The 24,622-nt window shown below is 36.8% G+C and overlaps 1 protein-coding gene and 1 pseudogene across 1 annotated transcript; both read right to left on the bottom strand.

The window, feature by feature from the left end:
• Positions 1–14,316, bottom strand: part of LOC127650847 (probable phospholipid-transporting ATPase IIB) — a 55,678-nt pseudogene extending 41,362 nt beyond the window's left edge.
• A 1,340-nt stretch (positions 14,317–15,656) lies between these two features.
• Positions 15,657–24,284, bottom strand: LOC127650754 (sal-like protein 3). Its single transcript, XM_052136369.1, has 4 exons — positions 23,850–24,284; positions 17,164–20,103; positions 16,690–17,033; positions 15,657–16,412 (listed from the first exon to the last, which is right to left on the bottom strand). Exons 1-4 carry the CDS (start codon positions 23,932–23,934, stop codon positions 16,017–16,019), a joined length of 3,765 nt encoding a protein of 1,254 aa, XP_051992329.1. The 5' UTR covers positions 23,935–24,284; the 3' UTR covers positions 15,657–16,016.
• Between the last annotated feature and the right edge of the window lie 338 nt (positions 24,285–24,622).

A 24,622-nucleotide genomic window follows, 5' to 3' on the forward strand; every position in this document is an offset into this window, starting at 1 on the left:
ATTAGAAATATCACATACTTAAATGTATATTTAATTCATTTATTTCATGTATAACAAATTCACTTTTACTGTATGGACCACTATGGAAGAACATTTACGGTAGCAGAACATTCCAAATACTCTATATCATATAAAATAATCAACACATTATAATTATGATGTTACTTTTTATTAGGTTTTGACTATGAAATTGAACTTAGTAGAGGAACATGTTTAATCACGGAAATAGTATGCATAATTATTTAAAATTCATAATTATGATTTCACAAACTTGTGGGGGAATAATGAAATTCCTCTGTTGTGTGACTGTGAATTTCAATTCAGTAAATTCCTGTTCCTGTTATTCAAATTCCAGTTCAATTTGATTATTGAAGCATGCTTAAAGCTTGCAATACTGTGTGCTTAATACATGCTTTTCAAAATCACGTCCATGCAGAAAAAGGTTTAAGTGAAATTCTGAGCCAAGACAATGTGTAAGAAAAGTACATAAAAAGAAATTTCAAACACACAATTTAATGACTTAACTGATTACCTCGTAGTTACATAATTCACAAGACATCCGTCTTCTCGGAGGTTCTCAGAAAAATCATATCAGCAGGTATTCTTTGATTCTACAAAACAAATCATGACACATCAGCCAGAGGACATACAGGGTTTCTATGTTATTCATATAAACTAAGAAAGAAAGAAAGAAAAAAAAAAAAGGGTTTTAGTGTAGAATTCAAAACCAAGTACAAAACCAAAGCAATATTTTTAGGCATCATAGATGTGATCGTAAACAAACACCATTTAAAACACATAAAGGACAGAGTTGATTGCAATACTTATTAAAAATATGCTAATTTTTGTAAAGTATCAACATAAACATTTTATTTAACTATTTCGTTGCAGCCCATGAAGTGTTTCAGATCAGCTCCCGAGATTATATTTCATACAGAATACTGCCTTAAAAGTACACCCACACAAACCTTTGCAGAAAGCACTGCATATTTCCACAAAATTAGAACATCTGACGTTCATATTAATTTTCTATATATCATTCCAGAATAAAACTATATCTTATAAGCTGTCGACAAGAAATAGTTCATCCAAAAATTAACATTCTGTCATTATTTACCTCTCCACCCTCATGTTGTTCCAAACTCCAATTACTTCGTCTTTTTGTTGTACCGAATGACTTGAGGGTGAGTAACTAATGACAGAATTTCCATTTTTGGGTAAACCTTTCCTTTAATTTATTAGCTATGCTGAACTAATCAACAATATGTGGGCATATGTACAGTATGTTAGTGACTCCAGCTCTGTAACGTTAGTCCAATTTAAGCGTTCAGTTGAATAATTGAACAAGGTCATTTCCCTAGCATGCAATTAAAGCGAACCACAGACAGCGAGGGGAGAGACAGACACAATGTCCCGCTGAAAGAATGACAGGATTTCATGTGACGGATCGCATAGCAGTATGTTTATGCTGATACCTTGCACAACATAGGGTGGAAGGGACTAAAATAAGACAACAAACCTTTTGCACGAGTAAATTGCCAACCTGTATGTCGGAGCTTTTAACTTGCACTTTTCCTGTGGAAGCAGATACAGACAAATAATTGCAATTATGCTAAATATTGATTTATTTTAATTACTTAGAAATGGATAAAAGCAATAAATGAGACCTGTGCCCCTTTAAATTTACAGTTAATAAAAGATACTTTTTAAACATATAAATATAACATTTTACAAGAACAATTTACAAAACCGAGATGAATTGTCAGATGGGAAAATTGAATAGCTGGTAAATAGATCATAAAATTTGAGGAACCATATAAAGCTGTTTCCTCCAATCATTATTGAAGGAGTACCACTTCAGCACTTGCTGGCATTCAATGCATAAATTTCAATTTTTCAAAGCATTTAAGAAAAAGCCTTTAGATTAAACGGTTTATAAGATCATGAGAAATAAATCAGTCTAGTACGTCCACATTTTTGACTGGTATTGTAAGTCAGAGTACATGTAATCAGAATATAGTAAAGTCATATTGTGGTCACCGCTCACATAGAGTTTACTGTACATCTGGGAGTTCATCTCTTTATCTCTCCTGCAGCGGCGAACTTCATTAACTGCTTCTTTCACCATGGTGACGGCCAACACAAAGCTCTGAACAACAAGGGAAAAAAAGGAACAGCAAAAGTGAAAAACACCTAAATAAATTACATACAGTTCAGAGAGCAGAAAAACATGTTCAGATATACTGTGGAATGAACGGTGCAGGATTACGATCGGTCTCCACCTTCGTAAGGTTAGCCGTACTCATCAGCGGTGCCCAGTAGGTGTACAAATATCCAATTTTTAGTGATGGAACAAACTGAGAACAAGCCACCACCAGAAAATACAGGTTGAGGAAGAATTTAAACTGCTGGTAGAGAACCTAAACAAACCAAGAAAGAGAAAGCACCAATAAATACAAAAGACAAACTGGAAAATTTGATGCAACGTGTGATCATCAGCATGCCACAAAAATACTTACTCATAGTCATGTTTAATCCCGTATGACTTTCTTTCTTCCGCGGAATACAACAGGAGGTGCACCATTCTGTCACCATTCAATTTCTTTGCATATTTTTTCCAAAGCAACGAAAGTGAATGCTGACTGAGGCTGTCAGTCTCTAACATTAGGTGTGGGTAAAAATATTGACTTTCCAATGCATTGCGATCATCATTTGAACAATCTCGATGTCGATTTTTAGATCTATCTTTTACTCTATGTGCAACCCTCTACAATAATGAGAGGAACTCACTCGCATTTGCAATCAAATTTCATGCTGTACGGCTAAAATGTATATATTGCAACTGGCTGGTAAATCTTCAGATTTGCCTCATCAGTGATTGTGTAGTAAAGTGGTGGAGTATTCAGTAGTGAGATCCTTTACTGTGTGTTGAGAGTAAAAGTTGAGTAAAAAATAAACATGTAATTTAACTCATACATAGCAAAACATCTGCTTTTGTGCTTGCTTAAAAGTCAAACAGGTTTCTGAATGGCATGAGGGTGAATAAATTATGACAGAATCTCCACTTTTGGGTGAACTATTCCTTTAAAATCTGTTATATTACAGTCTGCTGAGGTATGTGGCATCATAGCAGCGCATTGGAGGTGTACCTGATTGGCTTATACATAATTCATTGCACAAGCTGCAAATTCTTTGCCAAGGGCACATACACAAGGTGCACTCTTCTGAATAAGACATTGCCAGCGGTCATAATACAGTAGATCGCTTACACACTCAGTGGAAAAAGATATGTTAGATTGCTGTTACCCCCCTTTACTTCACAGCTAGTTACACATTAACCTGATTACTGAGCAAATCTGCTGCAAGTACTCGGGGTAGAGATTTCACTTTAAACAGCCAAGCGAGATCTGCCGAAGTCACCAGAAGTGACCCAAATGCCAGCAAATATATTTGTGAGTTCCTCGAACTTTTTTGGCTTAAAAATCCAGAAAATTAAGATTTTAAGTACTACTGACTCAAACAGTCAAGTACAGAACTGAGGTTGTGGGAAATTCCTTTGCGATTATTAAACCATTGCACTTGAATAATTTAGTTTGTTTTGTCAAAAGGAACTAATTGGGGCATTTAATTAGTTGTTATTAACAATCCATAGAGATTTAAGTTTTATTTATGTTGTTTTACTGTAAGTAGTTGTTTATTAAAGTCTCCATTTGGGTGATTAGTTTTCTCTTTGGTGAAGTTGGATGCTTTTCAATCCATGTCATTTTTCCTTGCACATGTGAATGTGCCTAGCTTAAGTACAGCTTTATCTGCACTTCTTTAGGGAATCATGTTTAATGAATGATCTCAGATATTATTTTATTTTGAGTCAATTAAATTAGGTAGAAACAATAACAAATGTTAATTTGAAATAACATGCTATTAGTTGTTAAATCTTATTTGTGTTACTTACCTTTCTAAATAACATTTGTGTCATATCTAACAAATGTTTTCAGGTTACGCTGACATAAAATGGCCATAAGTTGAATTTACTTAAAACCTACATGTAGCATTTTGCATCACATTTTTTAAGTAAATCCAACACATTCTTTTTTTCAGTGTGTCACCAAACAGTCCACATCTGCATGATTTTATGCACTGCTGCCATAAGATTAGCTGATTAGATAATCACATGGATGATTGTTGGTGCCAGATGGGCTGGTTAGAGTATTTCTGTAACTGCTGATTTCCTGGAACTTTCAAGCACAATAGTCTCTAGAATTTACTCCAAATGGTGACAAAAACAAAAAAAACATAAAGTGTGTGGCAGATCTGTGGATGGAAATGCATTGTTGATGAGAGAGGTCAACAGAAAATGGCCAGACAGTTTCGAACTAGCAAAGTATATGGTAACTCCGATAAACACTCTGTAAAATTGTGGTGAGAAGTACAGGATTCTTGCATGCGTGCACGCACGCACAGTTATAAAAGTTTGAAACAACATGAGGGTGAGAAAACAGGAATTACAAGTTTGGGTGAAATATCCCTTCAAAAGAAAATGGACAAACACACATGTATAATAGAAAAATAAAGCTATAAACTAAATAAAAATTGTATTGTAAAATGATATGTGTTTATTTAAAAACATCATACAACATTTTCTTGGTTAAAAAGTCTACTTTAACACTCTCATTCACAGAAACAAAATGACATGCATCACATATTTTTATATGGCCTTACCCCTGGCACAAAAGTGAGAGCGTTGTATTTCTGGTTCTTGATGGCATTTTTGGTGTATTTCTCTTCATATTTCTCAGGATGTCCTAGCCACACTGTCCAATCATTCAGCTCCTCCTTCCTGTGACATGTGTGAACCAGACATACAGACATAATTAGTCAAAGAGAAGGACACAGTACTACAGCCACGGTTTAGGCTTGGATTCCCCTAAATTGTCTTAATTTAAATATATCACTCACTAAATAATTAGCCTAACAAATACAACTGATAATTGCCTCTAATTGTACAAAATCAACAGTTTTCAATTTGCAACCCCTGAATTAATCACTTAGAATACATTTGATCTTGAACATTAAGGCCTTTTGCAGATTTCGCCACTAGTTGCATGCATCGAGTTGATTCCAATTGAAATACAGCTGATGTTAATGCAACATTATTGTAAGCAGCTTAACAGAGACCGTTTGTGAAGACTGCTCGGCCTAGTTTCACTTGAACTTTAAACAGACAAGACAGTACACTTACACCAAGTAAAAGTGAAATTGAAGAACATGATAAAAGTAAATGGAGAGAAAGGATGCTCACTGAACCCCATGAACAGAGATATAAGCTAGTCAAAAACTTTGCAGAGTAAACATCTAGTGATTAACATTCCAGGCTGATAACCAAAAGGTTGCAGGCTAGAATCCCACAAGTGGCAAGTTTTTGATTTATCAGCATTGTGCACTAGAGCTTAAAGCTAGGCTGCTCAAGAAGGATTGTACATACGGACTAATAAGACATTATTGTACAACGGCATCATGTGAAAATCACAAAAATAAATTCAAATGATCCTCTGCTAATATTAAAATTTCTACTGAATTCTACCTGTCTAACAGTTACTAGTAATAACTTGACCCATATGTAATCTGTGTATTTTACTCACAATGTCTGTACTGATTATGAGGTAAACCTGCGGAACAGATTTCAATTTGGTAAAATCTGTAAAAGTCAATATGGAATGGTGACATATGACATATTTCTAAGTGAAAGAATATTCAACGATAATGACTTAAGCACTTTCATCCATGGGGAATTGATTGGACTGTAAAAAGTGGACAATACCAGAATGGAGACAGGTGATTGAAGCGGATGAAATATAAGAGGGTTTGGTGACTTCAGCCAACAGAGAAAGTCGTTTCAGAGGTGGACCAAGTTATTACATTTTGACAGAAGATCACAAGTACATTTTACCTTTTTTTCTGGAAATAGCATGCACCAGGAGCATGAAGTAGAATAAAAATAGTGTCAAGTTTGATATGTTTATGCCTCTCAGCCACACTAAAACAGCCTTTTCCTTCAACGAAAGAGGAGCGTTTCATAAACGCTCTCCATAACCACAAAATTTGGACAACGATGACTGAATACAGAGTTTTCAAATGAAAACGGATTAATGTGGATATGGCCTAAAATGAACAACAAACCTGTAGATGCCTGATAAACCACTCCCTACTAAAAGTCAACATCTGATTCGCTGTGAAGGTCAGAGACAGCAGCAAACACTTTGTTGACCTTCATATTCATTATGTAATCTAACTGTCGCCATCCCTGCGGGACACCGCGAAGCTGCTGAGGTGCTGAGCCGGTACTCTGCAGTATACACAGTCATGCCGATTGGTTTGGCTGGCACTGAACTAAATTACATAAACTTTGAAAAAAAAAAATAATAATAATAATATTTGTGTTGGCCCCTTCTGTCTCCTGTCTGCAAGTGCCAGCACCCTGATTCATAAATGGATTATTTGCTCAAATGAATGTAGTTCAAATAATAGGGCCGTTTGAATAAGCAGAGTTATTCTGCTTGAATTATTTGTTCATTTCATAATCCTTTGCCTAAGCACACAGAAAATTACTGGAAAGCAGCAAACTGGTCAGCTGTGCGAAATCCCATTTGTTCATTAGGAGAACAAAAATCAATATGCAGCTTACAATTGAGATGCACCGCTGATAATGTAGAATAAATGGAGGAGTGAAGCACACAGTTTCATAACCATAAATGAATAATATCTCTTTTAAAGACACTTGTGCCACATTTCATTGACGTAACACAAAATGTAATTGCAATATTCTTTGAATGTCTCAAAATAGCCATTAAGCAGCATCATTGTTGGCTGGATAAGCATATTTTCAGAGTGTTTGACCTCCTGACTGATGATGTGTAGAGAACACCTCAACCAAAAACACGACCTGAGCTTGTGTGTGTATTTCATGCACAGTTACCGGAGCGTTAGAAAGAAACCAAGCCAACCTGGCACAAGCACACTACAAACACAGAGTAGGCTTCATGGCAATGGTGACATTTGATTAACTAAAAGTGAAGGCCAAGATTCTCTGTCAAACCTCTGCTGAATGTTTTTAGAAATTTAGAGTTGAAGTAAGAAGTTTACATACACCTTAGCTAAATAGATTTCAACTGTTTTTCACAATTCCTGACATTTTATCGAAGAAAACATTCCCCGTCTTAGGTCAGTTAGGATCACTACTTTATTTTAAGAATGTAAAATGTCAGAATAATAGTAGAGAATTATTTATTTCAGCTTTTATTTCTTTCATCACATTCCCAGAGGGTCAGACGTTTAAATACACTTTGTTAGTACTTGGTAGCATTGCCTTTATATTGTTTAACTTGGGTCAAACATATTGGGTAGCCTTCCACAAGCTTCTTATGATAACTTGCTGGAATTTTGGCCCATTCTTCTAGACAGAACTGGAGTAACCGAGTCAGGTTTGTAGGCCTCCTTGCTCACACACGCGTTTTCAGTTCTGCCCGCAAAATCAGATTGTGGTCAGGGCTTTGTGATGGCCACTCCAATACCTTGACCATTTTTCCAGAACTTTGGAGGTATGCTTGGGGTCATTGTCCATCTGGAAGACCCATTTACTGCCGAGCTTAAACTTCCTGGTTGATGTCTTGAGATGTTGCTTCAATATATCCACATCATTTTCCTTCCTCATGATGTCATCTATTTTGTGAAGTGCAACAGTCCCTCCTGCAGCAAAGCACCGCAACATGATGCTGCCACTCCCCATGCTTCATGGTTGGGATGGGGTACTTCAGCTTGCAAGCCTCACCCTTTTCCTCCAAACATACCGATGTGCACTTGCAAACTGTAGTCTTGCTTTTTATGCCAGTTTTGGAGCTGTGGCTTCCTGTTTCCTCCAGCATCTTCACAAGGATCTTTGCTGTTGTTCTGGGAATAATTTGCACTTTTTGCACCAAATAACATTAATTTCTAGGAGACAGAATGTGTCTCCTTCCTGATCGGTATGATGGCTGCTTTGTACCATGGGGTTTACACTTGCATACTATTGTTTGTACAGATGAACGTGGTACCTTCAGGTTTTGGGAGTTGCTCCCAAGGATGAAACAGACTTGTGAAGGTCCACAATATTTTTTCAGAGTTCTTGGCTGATTTCTTTTGATGTCAAGCAAAGAGGCACGGAGTTTGAAGATTGGTCTTAAAATACATACACAGGTACACCTACCGTTCAGTACACCTCTTATCAGATGCTACCTATTTATAAAAATAAGCAATTTTATCACACTAAAATCGTGTTAACATGTAACATGATATCAATGTTTCCATCTTGTGGCTATACTTTTGAAATGGTGTGTACTTTTTATGTTTATGGATAGGGCTGGGTATTGATAAATATTTCTCTATTCTATTCCAATTTGATATTGATTCATATAGGTTTATTTCAGTTCTAATATTCCTTTTGCTTACATATAAAATACATTCTCTCCCAGCTAATGCTGTTAATTATACAGGGGACCTTTTAACTAGGTACATTAGTAAAATATAAATTTTACTAATTATATTTTATTACTTTTTTCATAAATGTGGTCACATTTTGGCTATTTAAATATGAACAAATAAATGTATTCAATCATTATATGTCATATATTATTTTTGTTACTTATTTATTGTTAAATTGCAACATTTGTACTATTTACATTGATTTGTTGAACACCTGCTAAAACCGGTACTGTCTCTTTAACAAAAAACGGCATTTCTGTAAACAGTGTCTTTAAATGACTCAAATGGCTTTACCTCATCTGTGCAATGCATGATTAGATTAAAAAAAAAAAAATGTTTGTAGTAGTTTTTGATCAACAACTAACTTTAAAGAACAGAAAGGGTATTAAAAGAGACAGCAGTCAATGACAAATGGGTTGCAAATATCTCGTCTTGAACACACATTACACAGAAAAACATTTACGCTCAACACGCTGTGAAAGGATCTCACTGCTAAACACCAAGACTAAACTACACAATTATTGGTGAGTGAAATGTAAACATTTACCAGCCAGTTGCCAAATATGTAGGAGTGGTGGTGTTGTAGTGGTTAAAGCACAGGGCTGTTAATCAGAAGATCAGAGGTTCTAACCCCACGGCCGCCACCATTGTGTCCTTGAGCAAGGCACTCTCATCATTTTCAAAACTCCAGGTTGTTCCAGGGGGATTGTCCCTGTAATAATTGCACTGTAAGTCGCTTTGGATAAAAGCGTCTGCCAAATGCATAAATGTAAATATATTGACTTTAGTCACATAGCATGAAATTTGGTTGCAAGTGATTCCACTTACTGTATTAGAGGGTTGAGCAATGAGTATAAGATCGATCTTGGGATATAAGAATCGATATAAAGATATCGTTCAAATGAAGATCACAAGATTTATTTCCACGAGATTTCATGATATCATATTTTTACCAACCCCTATTTTATGGACTGGCACTTTATTTGTAAGTGAAAGGAGTGAATTCTGTAACTTGATGAATGTTTTTTTTTATTTGTTTGTTTGTATTTTTAATAAAGGAGGGATCATTTGAGATCATCCTAAGCGATTTACAGTGCACTTATTACAGGGACAATCCCCCTGGAGCTAAGTGCCTTGCTCAAGGGCCCAACAGTGGCATCTTGGTGGTGCTGGGGCTTGAACCCCCAACCTTCTGGTCAGTAACCCTGAGCCTCAACCACTGAGCCACCACTGCCCCTCCACTGGACACTGGGTTGCACCAGTATCTGATCAGCATCACTCTCATCATTTTCAAGCCTCCTCTGACATCATCAATGGCATCTCATCAAGGTTCGAAGATTCGTCTTCAATCTGATATATGAAACAAAATTATCCAAAACACTTCAAGATTACACCACCAAATACTGCTGTAAATGATAGGTAACCAAATTTGTGTGGGTTAATACACAAAAGTAGTAGACCAAGGCACTCAAATAGGGTTTACATTTAAAAAGACTTTGAGTCATGGCTAATAGGTTAAAAACATTCCACAAACTAACGCATTGCAGCCTAGAAAGCCTTCATCAAGGTGGTGGTGTGGGTTAATTTATGGCTTTACAATAATACACAATTTTAAGAACCCAATTAACCTAGAAAGCTACGTAAATGGCAAAAGCAGAGTAAATTATGATAAAGTGCGTTGGCTATTTAAAAAAATTTCATACCACAAATGTAATCAATGGGGGCCCTGGCAGTTTTTGTTACTCCCTAAATATTCCCATTATCAACTTCAGAAATAAATACAAAGACATTGTTCAACGAAATGAGGACAGTCTGAAAGTCACCTACATGAACAGGTTGACCACAAAAAGCAGAAGTTAAGGGATCTGATCCTCTCTCAAATTCTGTTTCCCTGCAACAAGAACAGTCTCACATACATCTCGAATCGAGAGAAGCAGAACACTATTGTAACACTCTGAAACAGCCGGTGTCCCACGAGGATATCACCTTCCATCCACACAAAAGACCGGCCGTTTCTGCACCGGCTCCACTTTGGCCTTAGCGTCAAACCTACAAGTTTCCATTTCTCTCCAGAGCTAGACTGAATTCATGCAATTAGGCCTCTGTGACCAATGCAAACACAAACTGCCTTTTGGACTTGAACCTTGAAAGAAGAATAAAAATCTATATTTACCAGATACAGGCAATGCTGTTTGAACAGGCCTCTGGTAGTAATGTCGTGTAAGCTAAATTATTAAAGAAACATAGTACACAAACAATGGCGAACACCAACAACCTACAAACTCTAGTCCTAATGATTTCAAAGGAACACTACCTTATATCTAAAAAAGTGAATCAGGAAGATACACATTTTTGAGAGATCACAGAACATGAATCTTATTTGATCACTCTGCAACACATTGTACACCTACATTGATAAAAAAAGATACAAAGAAAACTCAGTCAGCTGCTTCTTTAAATACAGTAAACCAAACTATTAGGCCCTAGTAATTGGTGAAGTATGTATCTGATGCAGCACTTACTAAAAAATTATATAACTTTTATCTTTGCTGTAGCCAGGTTGCCTTTAGCCAGTTTGAAAACACTCTTTTCCTCTGTGAGAATCGTTCTCATTCACCTCAATACACTGACTCGTTCACAAACATCTTTCCCTTTCAAAGCCAATAAGCTGTTTTTTGAAGCACAAGACTGCTTTGGTGGCTTTTCGTGCCTGTAAAGACTGACTATACCGTGAGCCAATAGCATTTGAGTGTGGGCTGTGAAGGAGCTTATCATTGGTTTGACACACTGAACGAATAGGCCTCTTCACTAAACTAGAACGAATCGTTCATTTAAGTCTGAACAAGATGAGAGGTGTTGTTTAATAATGAACTGAATGTACTGGTAAACTCCTTCGCAAACAAATGAAATGAATCAATCTCTTTCATGAATGATCTGCTGACCAGCTGAATGAGAGGAGAAGTTGCATGTCATTCATTCAGTTTGTCAATCTCATTCAACAAGAAGAGGAGCCAGATGAATTAATGAATAGAAGTGATTGATGAACACACATTACAATGAACACACATTACAATGAAAAGCACAAAAAAAAAAATTTGGTTCTCCATTAAAACACACTGAATACTATTACTTCAACTGATTATATTATTAATGTTAATTTTGTTTAAGCTTTGTTAATCATTTAATAGTATTTAATTATTATTTAAAATAAATCTATGCCAGGCAATTTATTTTCATTTTTAAGCACAAATGAAAGTTGCTAGTCCAGGATGAGAGATATAGGGGATATAACTTGACTTTAGTGTACGCACTTAACTCACGTCTTTGTTTCCAGATCTGTCTTTGGCACACACCACTGCTCTGCCATGATTTAAACTGAACTCAGAAAATCGATTCTGATTCTTTTGAGAATCATTCGAGTATGAATCGAGATGCATCGCTGAAACGATTTTTGCTCGAATACGACTTGCTCTGGCCGTAAATGACTTTTGTTGCAATACAATAATTTAAAACACAGTCTTTTGGCACCATCTATAGGCTCAATGGTGTAACTTGAAGAAATGGTCATCTTTTTGGTGAATGCAATCAAAAGAATCGAGTCACTGAAATAAATAAAAATCACCACCACAACTGAAAATCTTCACTTTCAAATTCTGGAGTGGAAGAGGCATTTATATTCACATTCAGCCAACTAATGGTCAGGCTGATCAAAGGTGGAGATCGATAGTAAAAAAATTACTTAAATATTGACCTGTTTCTCATGCTTCTAAAGACATGGATTAAACCACTGTAGTCTTATGGATTACTTTTATGCTGCCTTTACGTCTTTTTTGGACCTTCTGATTTCTAATCACTATTCATTTCCATTGTGAGGTGGACCAACAGAGCTGAGCTAATCTTCTAAAAATCTTTGTGTTCTGCAGATGAAAGAAAGTCTTACACATCTGTAATGGCATGAGGGTGAGTAAAATATGAGAGAATTTTCATTATTAGGTGAACAACGTATTACTTTAATGGTCATAAAAAAAAAATAAAGCTTCATTTTGTGATTTCATACTTCTTTCTTTTGTGTTTAGGGCGAAAAATGTACTGAGCATGTTCTTTTCATGTTTTTAAGAGTTGACAAATATTAGCGCTACAAAGAGTAATAGGTTGTTATTTTGTATACAAGTTGTTATTGAGGTATGTCAACAAAAATACATCACTCTGACATTTGTCTTTGTGGACTTTAGCCTTTGATGTTTATAAAAATAAATAAATCATAAAATAACTTTTTTTGTTGTTAATTGTTTCAACAGCTGTTGAGTAGAAATGGCCATAATGAAAAGAAAATGATACAGATGATCAAGTTATTTGTCAGTTGTAAACATAAACAATATAATGTACTCTAACATGAAAGACATGACCAGCCCACAGGCCTACCACTGATATTTGAATTCAATTGTATGTTAAAAGAAATCAGATCACCATCAAATCTACTAAACATCCCTATAAATCAAGGAGGACATCAGAATAAGCAACGTATGAGCCAAGCACAGACGGTGGTCCAATTAATCAATCCTAACTGTGGTCAGATATTCTGCTTTTCTTCTTCTTCCTCCTCCTCATGAAAACACAAAATGATTTACAAAGTGCTCATGTGCAATAGCATTACCCCAAACAATGAAATCAAATTAAGCAATCACTTTGGTTTAGATCCATACTCTCGAGAAGAACTGCCACAAGTGGTCCTTAGAATGTCAGTATTCGACAAACAGCTGGATGCCATAAATACTGATCCTGTCACTGTGCTGTCGGCTGTTTATGCAGCTCAGGAAAACCAGATGGACATTAGTTTCTAAATGAGTATCTTTGGCGTCTTGGTCTCGCATAAACCGTGGGAAAACAGTTTGCAGAAATAAAGCATCCTGACCCGCTCAGCATCATGTAAGATGATTGAATGTACCTAAGGCTAATGAGATCCATGAGATGCTCTAGATATGTACTGAATGCTCATGAGATCTTGTATGAAATGTTGTATATATAGATGTAACAATGGCTTATGAGAGGTTCTATGAATGTACCAATTGCTCATAAAATGTACTATGAGATGTTTTATGATTATTTCTAGGGCTCGTGAGAAATTCTTTGAGATGTTCTTCTATAAATGCACCTGTATGAACCAGTATGACAATACATCTTAACACACATCGCCTAGGGACTCTCGTATCCTCTCGTGACCTATCACAGTGTTGATCAGCTGTAATCTGACACTGTTAGCTCGTGAGCACTAAACCCCGGAACAAAAGCATAAACAAACCCGACAACAACAGATAAGACATTATAATAACTCATACGACAGTCGTATGCTTAAAAAAAAGCTGTGTTTAATATCATATTTCAAAATTCTACGCACCAAGCAGGTTTCCCATCATTATAATACGCTGTTTTTCTCGAATTCTTCTTTGAGGGATGCTGTCTGCCATCTTTACTCAACTACGCAGGGAACGGCGTCACTTCCGGAACAAAGTGAATGAAATGTTTGCTGATGCTCTATTTGAAAAGATTGTTGGTTAGATATTAATTAATCAATTGATTGACTACCTTATTTCCTAAATTTATTTTTATATCTTGATTCAATTCATACGCTTTCACCTTTGATGAGTTATTAAACGTATGTCTCTTATAATTGTTATCCTACTATATCAGCTTTCCCAACTAAAGCTTACGCTTTGCTATTAACATGAATATACAATAAATAACATAACACTAATATAATTATTAAATTATCTTATAATAATATTAACACTGCCTGACTCCCATGGTCACATCACAACACACACACAGAGAGAGAGAGAGAGAGAGAGAGAGAGAGAGAGAGAGAGAGAGAGAGAGAGAGAGAGAGTGAGTGAGTGAGTGAGTAAGTGAGTGAGTCAGGGTTCCCACACCTTTTGACCAATTAATTTTCATAGCTTTTCAAGTTGTCTGATAACAGAATAAGAATTTATTATTATTATAATTTTGCTGTAAATCATTTCAAGTCGATTGCATGCACAAATAATTTCTAGCCAATTCAATTTTTTAGAGTTGTGAATAACTAGTAAAACTTTAGATTCACTATAGAGAAGTTACAAGACTTTTAAATGTTTTACATAACTAAATTCCTCTGATTATGTCCACAACTTTTCCAGGCCTGTAAAAAAACAAACTCAAAATCTCATATTTCTAGATTTTCCATGATCATGGGAACACTGCAAAGAAACAAAAATGAGGTTGCACAAGTAAAACAAACAAAATAGTTTGACATTTCTTTATTGAGGGAGGTGGCAATACTGCATCTTATAAATAAATCCAGTTCTGTCAGTTTTTGAGAGCCCACCTCAGATGTTCCCTGTAAAAATACTGATGTGCAGACAGACAAGGAAACCCGGTGTACAGTTTAATTCCTGTTATAATGTATTTGAGTACAAAAATAGTGTCTCTTTGTCATGCAGAGGACACATAAAATACCCCATCTCTTGTTTCACCATTTTACCTTATTATCTTATGAAAAACTTGTGTTCCCAACTCTAACTGATATCTAAACAATATATTATATACTGTAAGAAAACAAAATTGCACTACGAAAAAATAATTACATGAACATGACAGATCTGACTGGCTGTCATTACATATAAGTATATTGTTTTATTTTCCCTTGTCCCATAATGTTTCTGGAAACATTTATTTATTTTGTTCTTTATATGAAAACACACTTAAAAAAAAAAAAAAAAAAAAATTAAGATATTGAATTGTCCTGCAGCAAAAGGGGCTTTCATAGATAACTCTACAACCAAAGTTGAGAGGTGTTTTTTATTTTGTATTATTATTAATTGAGATCTTTATTAGCACTCATATGTAAAGGTAAACAATGCAGAGAAAAACACATAATCATCATTAATATAATAACAGGTTGGTATAAGATGGAACCTTTCATTGTTGATGGCAGCTACACTGGCTTTCATTATGGTGTTCTTCATTTGCATGAGAATAAACGGTTTGCATCCATTGCATAGCAGCAAAGCAGTGGGATGTCAAAGAATAATACAGATCTTTTCAAAGACACTGAAATGACTCTTTCTTTTTTTTGGGGGTTAAGCTACATACTTTGAGCTGTAGCTATATTAAGACTAAAGTGTGGGAATGAAAAGCTTCTTTTATGTATGCAAACATGTTCCCTTTCCCATGAAAGTTTTACTGCAAAAATAAGAAAAATAAAATACATATTTACATCATAAATAATCATTTTATTCTCAAAGAAATGCCCTTTAATCAAGTGTAAAGTTTCAGTCAGTGAGCATAGTTTTAAAACTAATCGTGGCCTCAGTTATGACAGAAGAATAAAGAGCATGTGCCATTAGAGCAACATAAACTTTTCCCACATGAATGTAGCACATTCTAAAGAGTTTAATAGAATCTAATAAAAAATCAATACATATTTATTCTCAACATTCCTTAAGGAGAAAAAATATGTCAACTTTACTTCAATTGATTCCAATGTCTTTTTTGTCATCCATCATCATGGAAAAGTGTTGTCCAGCACTTCTATCTGTGCCTGTTTTTTCCAGGGCTGTGATTGGTGGGCTGTTTCCAGTGATAGCCTTGTCCGTGGCTGCAGTAATGGCAGGGAGATGAGGGACTCCTCCACTCTGAATAACGGATATTTCATTGTTCCTCATGGCTAAGCCGTTAGTTATAGCTGCTGCATATCGGCTCCAGAAGGTTTGGTCCACATTTATAGCCCGCGCTGCTAAATCCTTCTGAAATGCTTCGCTGAATTTTAGAGCGTCACCACCAAGTAGAGCAATGGGGTTTTCCACAGACAGACGTCTTCCTCTGCGAGCTGGTGTGTTATTCCACATATGGGTGCCCATGTGCACCTGTGCACAAACAGAATGAAAATTAAAAAAATATGGTATTTGCACCAGTGGTGTGTGTCTGTAGCACAATAACCATTAAAGAGCAATAATGCATGTGAAGACACAATGTGTAATGCATAAGCATAGATTCATTAGAATTAAATGCTGATGTCCAGTGGAATGAGTGAACAGTATAGGCATACTGTACATCATCATATGAAGTTTTAAATCATTAACATTAACTTTAATCCAAGAACTTTGCTTTTTAACAAAAATCAGAATCAGAACGATCACATACCTTAAGATTACCCTTTGTTGTGAAAGCGCGACCACAGACTGAGCAGCCAAAGGGTTTTTCACCTGTGTGTGTGCGCTCATGGATCTGCAAGGCACTGGCTGAAGAGAAGTTCTTCCCACATGCACTGCAGTTGTGTTGTTTAGGGGTCCGTCGGTTAGAGGGTGGTCCAGTAAGAGAGGTGATGCCTGGTATCATCATCTCAGATCGGAGAGCAGGAGATTGCAGGCCAAATGCAGGGAAAGGCCTCTCTTTTAGCATGTACGGTCTACTGCAAGCGCTCATCTCCATTTTAACTACAGTCGGTGCATTTTTAGCATCCTGTTCAGCAGACCTTTGAGCATTATCTGAGAATAAATACATTAGTTAAAGGTATAATCAAACAGATCAACAGCAAAATAAAATTTGATAAAGTAGTTACAGTTTAGGACTAATGTGTTCATGTATTACTAGTATCATATAGCAGTTTTATCTTACCATGTTCTTTACTGAAACTCTGCACGTTGAAAGGGTTTTCTTTCTTGACTGTAGATTTGATGGACTGGATTCCTGTTTGATTAAGAGTCACCCCATTAACTAAATTTGTTGCAGGACAATCTGATCTTTCTGACTTTACTAACAATGTTGCCTCTGGGATTTTAGAGGAGAGGTTCAGAGAGGCTGGATGCTCATGTTGGACCTCAGGTTGATTATTTGTGGGATAGGGAGGAATGTGAAAAGAACTGAATGACTGTGACATTAAACTAGTTCCCATGCATTGGTTCTCCATCTCTCCTGTGGCAGTAGAGCCAAGAGCGTGTTGATCATTATCCATAGGTCCACATCTGGCAATCTTTTTTCCATTCGTTTGACTGAGACTGACAGATAAGTCACCTCCTGCATTTTTAGATTCTGATACACTGGTTGGGAGAGATGAAATTGGAGGTGGACTGTCCGAAAAGGAGCTCGGAGTGTTTTCATTGTTTTCTAAGACATCCCCTTCATCCTCGAATGAAATGTCATCAAGACAGTCATCATCATAAGTGCTCATGCTGTCAAAACTCTCCATATCGGCATCTTTCTCGTAGATGGTTTCTGTAAGTGGAGTGTTGGAAATCTGCCCTCCCATGTGCATGCGTATGTGCTGTTGTAACACAACAGCATTAGTAAACTTCTTCTGACAGATCGGGCATGAATGCTGAATCCGAAGAGGAGGCTTTGCACGGTGAACACCAAAGTGAGTCTTCAAGTTTCCCTTTGTGGTGAATGATCGGCCACAAACCTTACATTTAAATGGCCTCTCCCCTGTATGGATGCGGTAATGCATCTTCAGTGCACTCTGGCAGCTTAAAACACGGTGGCAGATCACACACTTATTGGGATCCATCATCTTCTTGTCAATGTTTTCTACAAGCTGTTGAAGTTTCGATGTCTCTGATGTTTGCATAGAGTCTTGGATACCACCAAATGGGAATTTGGCCTTAAACTGATCAGAGATCAGTGGGGGAGAGGAGGATTTATTAACTGCTAGAGTTGCGTCAGTGGACTCAGGCAAATTGCCCTTAACAGATATCCCTATTGACTGTGGAAGCAACCTGTGGTTTGCAGAGTTGAAGTCGTTTACATTTCTGGTCATGCTGTTTGGTGGCAGGTGCACCTCCTCTACACTGAAGGTCGGTGTATTTTCTCCTTCTCCATTTGACTTAGGGGAGGATGTCATGGTTGACATATCTGTCTCAGTGCCAGTGGGATTGGGTGACGAAGGTGTAAGTTCACCTCTGGCTGGTGAAAGCCTGTGTGGAGATCTTTCAGAGGGTGTACTTGTTAATGAGTCACTTAAGCTTTCAATAACTGGTACTGTGGGTGGCTGCAGACCCACTGAGGACGTCACTGTTGGTAGAACAGGTTTACTGTCCAACCAAGTAGGTCCTACCATCTCAGGAGGAAAAGACATTCCATAGGGTATCCCAGAACTGGTTGGGATATTGTCCAGATATTCTGGGACTGGGTATGGGTTCATCTGAACATGAGGGTACTTCTCTTTGTGCCTTTGAAAGTGGACCTTGAGGTTTCCCTTTGTTGAGAACCGATTGCCACAGATGTTACATTTAAAGGGCCTCTCACCTGTGTGTGAGCGCAGGTGGATCTGCAATGCGCTATCGCTCCCGAACACTTTGGCGCAGAACCTGCACTTGTGCTTGAAGAATGGATCCTCAGAACTGGGCTTGCTGTCAAAAATGGAGACACTGGGAAGTTTGCTCTTATGGTGCTTCATCATGGCAGCAAGTGGATCTAATGCACTGGCAGTGGCTGCTATACTGGCCAGTGGATTGGGAAAGATGACTCCGTTGGGGGGGCTTTGAGGTAGTAATGGTAGATTGGCAGAAGGACTAAGGAGGCTACTCTGGCAAGCTGGTAGTGTGCTGGGAGTGCTTAGGGGTAGGGTGTTACTGACATTAGAGAGTGAACCACTACAGGTTGGCAAGAGTGGGGAAGCCCCACTGTAGCTGAAGAGAGGGCTTGAACTTGTTAAGGAAACAGTGGCACTGTCCATTGCTCGAGAGTTTGTTTGCCCACAGTTTGGCTGTGAAGACAGCGGTGGTGGCCTCACAAGCAAAGAAGCCTGGGACACTGAGGCCTGCCCATTCACTGCAGAGGGCATGACTCCAGATAGCGGAAGTACAGGGGGTGGAGCGATGCCCTGGAAATTGTAAGTGTTGGAGTCAGATGGCAGGCTTTTCGAGGCCGGATTAAGGGCGGCTTGCATGGGCTGCCTATTCATTACAGCAACTTGGCTGCGAATCTGCTCGATGAGCTGTAATTGGTGAACCTGCTGCTGCTGCAGAGCTATTAACTGCTCTAGAATAATAGGGATTGCAGCTGAGCTCAACTTGCCTGCAGGCCCTGCACAGTGAATGCTCTGGGAGAACTGAGCAACAGCCACTCTGGTGCTATGAAGGATCTCAAGGGTCACATTGGTGCTGGGCATGTCGTGATGGTTGGTTATAGATGGTGCAGGGGAAGAGGGCGGGTTTTCATTCTCGAGTGGTGGAGTGCTGAAGTTGGATGTCTTATGCCCAGACAAACTAATATCCATTTGTTCATCCACGTCGATGAACTGGGTTTCCTCAGGCATGCAGAGGCTCTCATCAACTTTCTCAACCAACTCAGCATTGTCTTCGATAACCTTCATAATTTCTGCTGAGTCACTGTGGGTGCTTAAGAAGGACTCTGTGGGTGATCCTCGGGAGACAGGCTTTTCTTCGTTCTCCTTTACCATCAGCACAGGAGGGTCATCCATGCACTTCTGCTGGTGCTCCAGCAATTCCGACCACTTGAAGAATTCGGCACAGCACCTCTCACACACGTGTGTCTCCTCACCCCCACTGCGGCTCTCAGTGCCGCTGTCCTCCTCATCGCCTCCCTTCAAGAGAAATGCTGGGAGATAAAGACACAGAGAGAAAGCATGTGAATAGAAATTCTTGAGATGATAGATTTTTCACAGCTATTCTCAACAGAATGAACAATAGAGATAAACTAAATCAATTGTACCACTTTACCAATTACTGAAACCTAGCCTCTTTGTGCTCATGCTCCAAAGATTTGGATGATAATTTTCTTTGCACAATCCATCAAATTATGCAACCTATCTATTGAATATACGGGAGCTTAATGAAATTCTATAGGAGCTATTGATTTCCAATGTTTTTATACAATTCACAGCTGCACTGTCAGTCGAGGGCAAATTGAGTCTTTGATTGACTAATCTGAACTCTCCATTGCTATCAAATACTCTTATTTCCTGAAATATTTCAAGAACTAATTCCTCTCCACTTGATATTGTTGAGTGAAATAGGTAACGGTCACTTCTGAGGGTCTGCAACCTTGACAAAAGAGTTTCAGTTTTTATGGTGTATAATGAATTTCAAAACATGTAATATTTGGTCATGTTTTTTTTAAATAGAAAAAAAGAAAAAAAAAATGGATCCTTTCATTAGAAGTCAGCATGACCATTTAATAAGTAGAACTGTTCAGAGACATTTCCTGACAGAATCAGTAGAATTATTATGTGAGCCAAAACATTTATACATTTCATAAAATAAGGTAAGATTTTTGTTTTGATACTTGGTTCTGATTTTTATAGAGAATTAAAGGCCTTGGTTACATCGTGTTTAAATACAATACGTCGTAGAAATTGTTAGAAGTAATTGGCTTTTCGATTCACTGGTGAGCAGTAATGGGCTTGGCACTAAAGTTTATGAACAATGTATGCACTAAATTTCCAGACATTCCTGAGGAACATATACGCACAAATAATTTAACACATAAATACTGTACTACTGTGGTTTTTGTGTCTGTGTGTTTTCCTTTTTTTAATTAATATCTTTTTGTCTTTCCCTTCTTTTTTTTTTCTTCTTTTTTTCTTGATTATTTTGTAAAATTTGATATATTAGTGAAAAATAGAAAACCACACAGCAGATTGGCTTTATTTCGTTTATTTTCCCCCTGATGTTGCAGAAACAAATGTTTATGAATAGATTAAATTAATACAAATATTTTGCTAGAGAGACACTGGGAAAGACAAATACTTGAGGTGGAGGAAAAATGGGTGACAGATTATATCAGAAATAATTTTGAGGTCAATTGTTGTTATGTGTCTTTTCAGTGTTTGTGAGCCTCCCTTAGTTACCATATGGGTCATTTGCTCATTTAATTCCAGTAACTGGGTGGGTGGTCCGGAATTACTCTAAGACGGAATGGTGAGACCAAACTGAAATTGATCTAGTGAGGCTGATCAGTTATCTTAAGGCCCATGTTACAAATATTTTTTGTAATTTTAAAATGTTTTACAATGAGTCGTTGGTCAACGTTAGCAACATTAGAACATTAGCATTCACTAAATCGTACAAATAGATTAACAAACAAACAAAAACATCTTATGGAGACACCCCAGTGAAACAAATACCACAGCTGTGTTCATAAGATAAATCTATCAGATTCTTAAATCAGAAAGACAGACATGAGCCACTACAAAGATTGAAAAACTTGGTAGATTCCTAGAGTGCTCAGCTGGTAACCGTGGTTTTGTTAGCTTTGAGGATGTTACACTCCTAGCAGGATAATTTCGACATAAGCCACACAAAAGTTATGACATGAGATTCTAATGACAAATTTCTTAAACATCTCTCAGATGCCAGAAGAAATAGGCTAAAAAGGCTTTCCTGAGATAATCGTTGCTGTAGAGGCCTAATGATCATCCACAGTAGATGTAAGAACAAACACGAAAGTCTGAATAGTTGTGCAGAGAGAACAATCAGATATGTCCCGATGTGGAAAAGCCTGAGTATACCCATTGTGTACATGGATTTTGTTTTGAAATCAAATCTACTCATCACATTATTTTGGGAAAAAATTTAGTTAAATTTTACATTTACATAAAAAATAAAAATGTTTACATAAAACAATGCATGCCAAGTCCTTTATATATATATATATATATATATATATATATATATATATATATATATATATATATATATATATATATATATATAATGATAATGTAAGCAGGGTGCCCGTTTTTGAAAACTATACCTTATATATTTTTACCTAATATATATATGGGCATGTTAACTAATATATATATATATATATATATATATATATATAGGCCTATATATATATATATATTAGTTAACTATATAACTAATATATATATATATATAGGCCTATATATATATATATATATATATATTAGTTAACATGCCCAGTATATTCAAGCATGCATATTAATGCACTAAATATACATTATTCATAAGACATTTTAAAATACTATAGGTCAGGATGACTAATGTTAAAATAAAAATAATAATTTTAACAGTAGAAATTAAATAGTCCATGCTCTTTATATATGCTTGGCCTATATTGGCAAAATTCGCTAAAAATATAATCAAATGTAGCTAGTTACACTGTTAACAGTTTTAAGAGAAAAAAGTATGCATTAACACTGTTTTACAAAGTTTCACATTTTCAGTCGAATCCGTTATTCAAATTATACTTCGAACAGTTCAGGCCTGATGACAATTGATTCATCTAATTAGAACTTATTTGAAGAACAATAAACCTTTTTTACTATCTGTCTTCAACCAAAACCCTGATTCTATTGTTTTAGGTCGATCTTTGTGTTGCATTAAATACTTTAAACGTGACTTAAATAAAGACACAGCTTCGACTTTTTTTTTTTATGTGTCCACGTTAATAACAACATTACCATGACAAAAGGAATTATTCTGGCGAAAACAGAAGAATGTTAAAGGTTTTGTTTAGGTCTTGAAATGAGCCACTTTTGTAGGTTTTAAAACAAGTATAGGCTATATAACAATACAGTAATATGTGTACTTCATCCCATAATTAAGCACACATGTAGATTATTTTATTATAGATGTCTCTACTATTACTGGTAAAAATGAATAATTAATTAAAGATCAAAATATATCAAATTGGTTTGAAAACACACTACATAAAACACAGAAATTAATAAATAGGCCTCTATACCTGTACAGTGCCTATAAAGCAAATGATGTGCGCGGATAACATCATGTCCATGACTGTACAACTATTTCTAATGAATTTATAATAAATTGTTAGTTAAATACTCAAAGGCTAAAATTTAAAAAACACTAAAAACCACGACAGCATAAATAAGTAGAAATCTTGTTTGTTTTGAGTGTCAATTATGTACGTTGGACACGTATATAGGCTAATCGACATTTTTCAACTTTACAAAAGCACACATTACTCTGTTTCATACTAATGTTCCTTTATATACACACAGAATCGAGCTAAATAATTATCTGTTGGAAATGCTGTTTTATCAAACTCCCGTTAAAACTTTTTCTGAAGTTTCCTCTTGTCGGCATACGAATTGAACATTGCATTTACATTTAGATGTAGGCTACATTTAAACCTATTGGCTATTCTTACTAAATCAACTATTTCGTTAAACAATTTAAAGTCGCAAATTCAAAGTTCAAAGGAACCTTATGTGTCACTGTACAGTGGTTTCGACACAACTCCAGAACAATAAAACATTGCCATATTTTGACAAAAGAAACTTGTAGTTTAAGGTCTAAAGAAAGAACAGACTCATATAGATGATCATATTTTCAATACACATAGCCTACCGTTATCTTGACTTTTTTTCGACTGTGCTCCCTCCTCTTCGTCCGATCTGAGATGCTGGGGTTTCGCTTGCTTTCTTCGGGACATGTCTCTGGCGCTCCGATCTGCAGAAACATCGGACACAGGCAATCTCGTACAGTCCCGGGGTCAGCGAATAAGAGATATTAGATGTTGTTACCGTAGCGCAGATTGCGCATGTCGGCGTTATATTGATAGAGGGTCATGGATTACGTTGCGCTGCACGAGGGATTGGCCGAGCGCCAGTAGACACTCTCTGTGGATATGGAAATGAGGGATGGACTGAGTAATTAGCCCGTTTCACTCCCTCACTTTTCTCCCCTTTTGCTCTCCGTTCACGTTCGGCAGGACTTCAAACTGGACGCAAACAAGTGCGTCTGTGGTGACACTTCGCGTAAAGTCTTCCGTAGCCTAGTTTGTTCAACACTACCTAAGTAAGGGAAAACAGTCGGTTCATGGTCAAACATTTCATCCAACTGTATGACAGTACAACTAACATTCAAGCATCTTTCAACAGAAGGCGATTAAACAAGGCTATTTCAAAGCGCATTGATCATTTCTTAAAGATTATGGTTCATTTTCACATGTCCACGCAAGCAAACTTTGTCTGACAGGCGGATATATAAGCTTGTTTTATCATAGCAATGACGTCAGTTAATGGTTTACAGTTCGCTGTCCATTTATAAGCAATGCTTTTCGACTACAAACACGATCTGATGTGTTGTCGATGCGTCGGTCCGCTTCTCACGCACATGCG

This window comes from Xyrauchen texanus, chromosome 10 (genome assembly GCF_025860055.1).
Source record: "Xyrauchen texanus isolate HMW12.3.18 chromosome 10, RBS_HiC_50CHRs, whole genome shotgun sequence".
NCBI lineage: Eukaryota > Metazoa > Chordata > Actinopteri > Cypriniformes > Catostomidae > Xyrauchen > Xyrauchen texanus.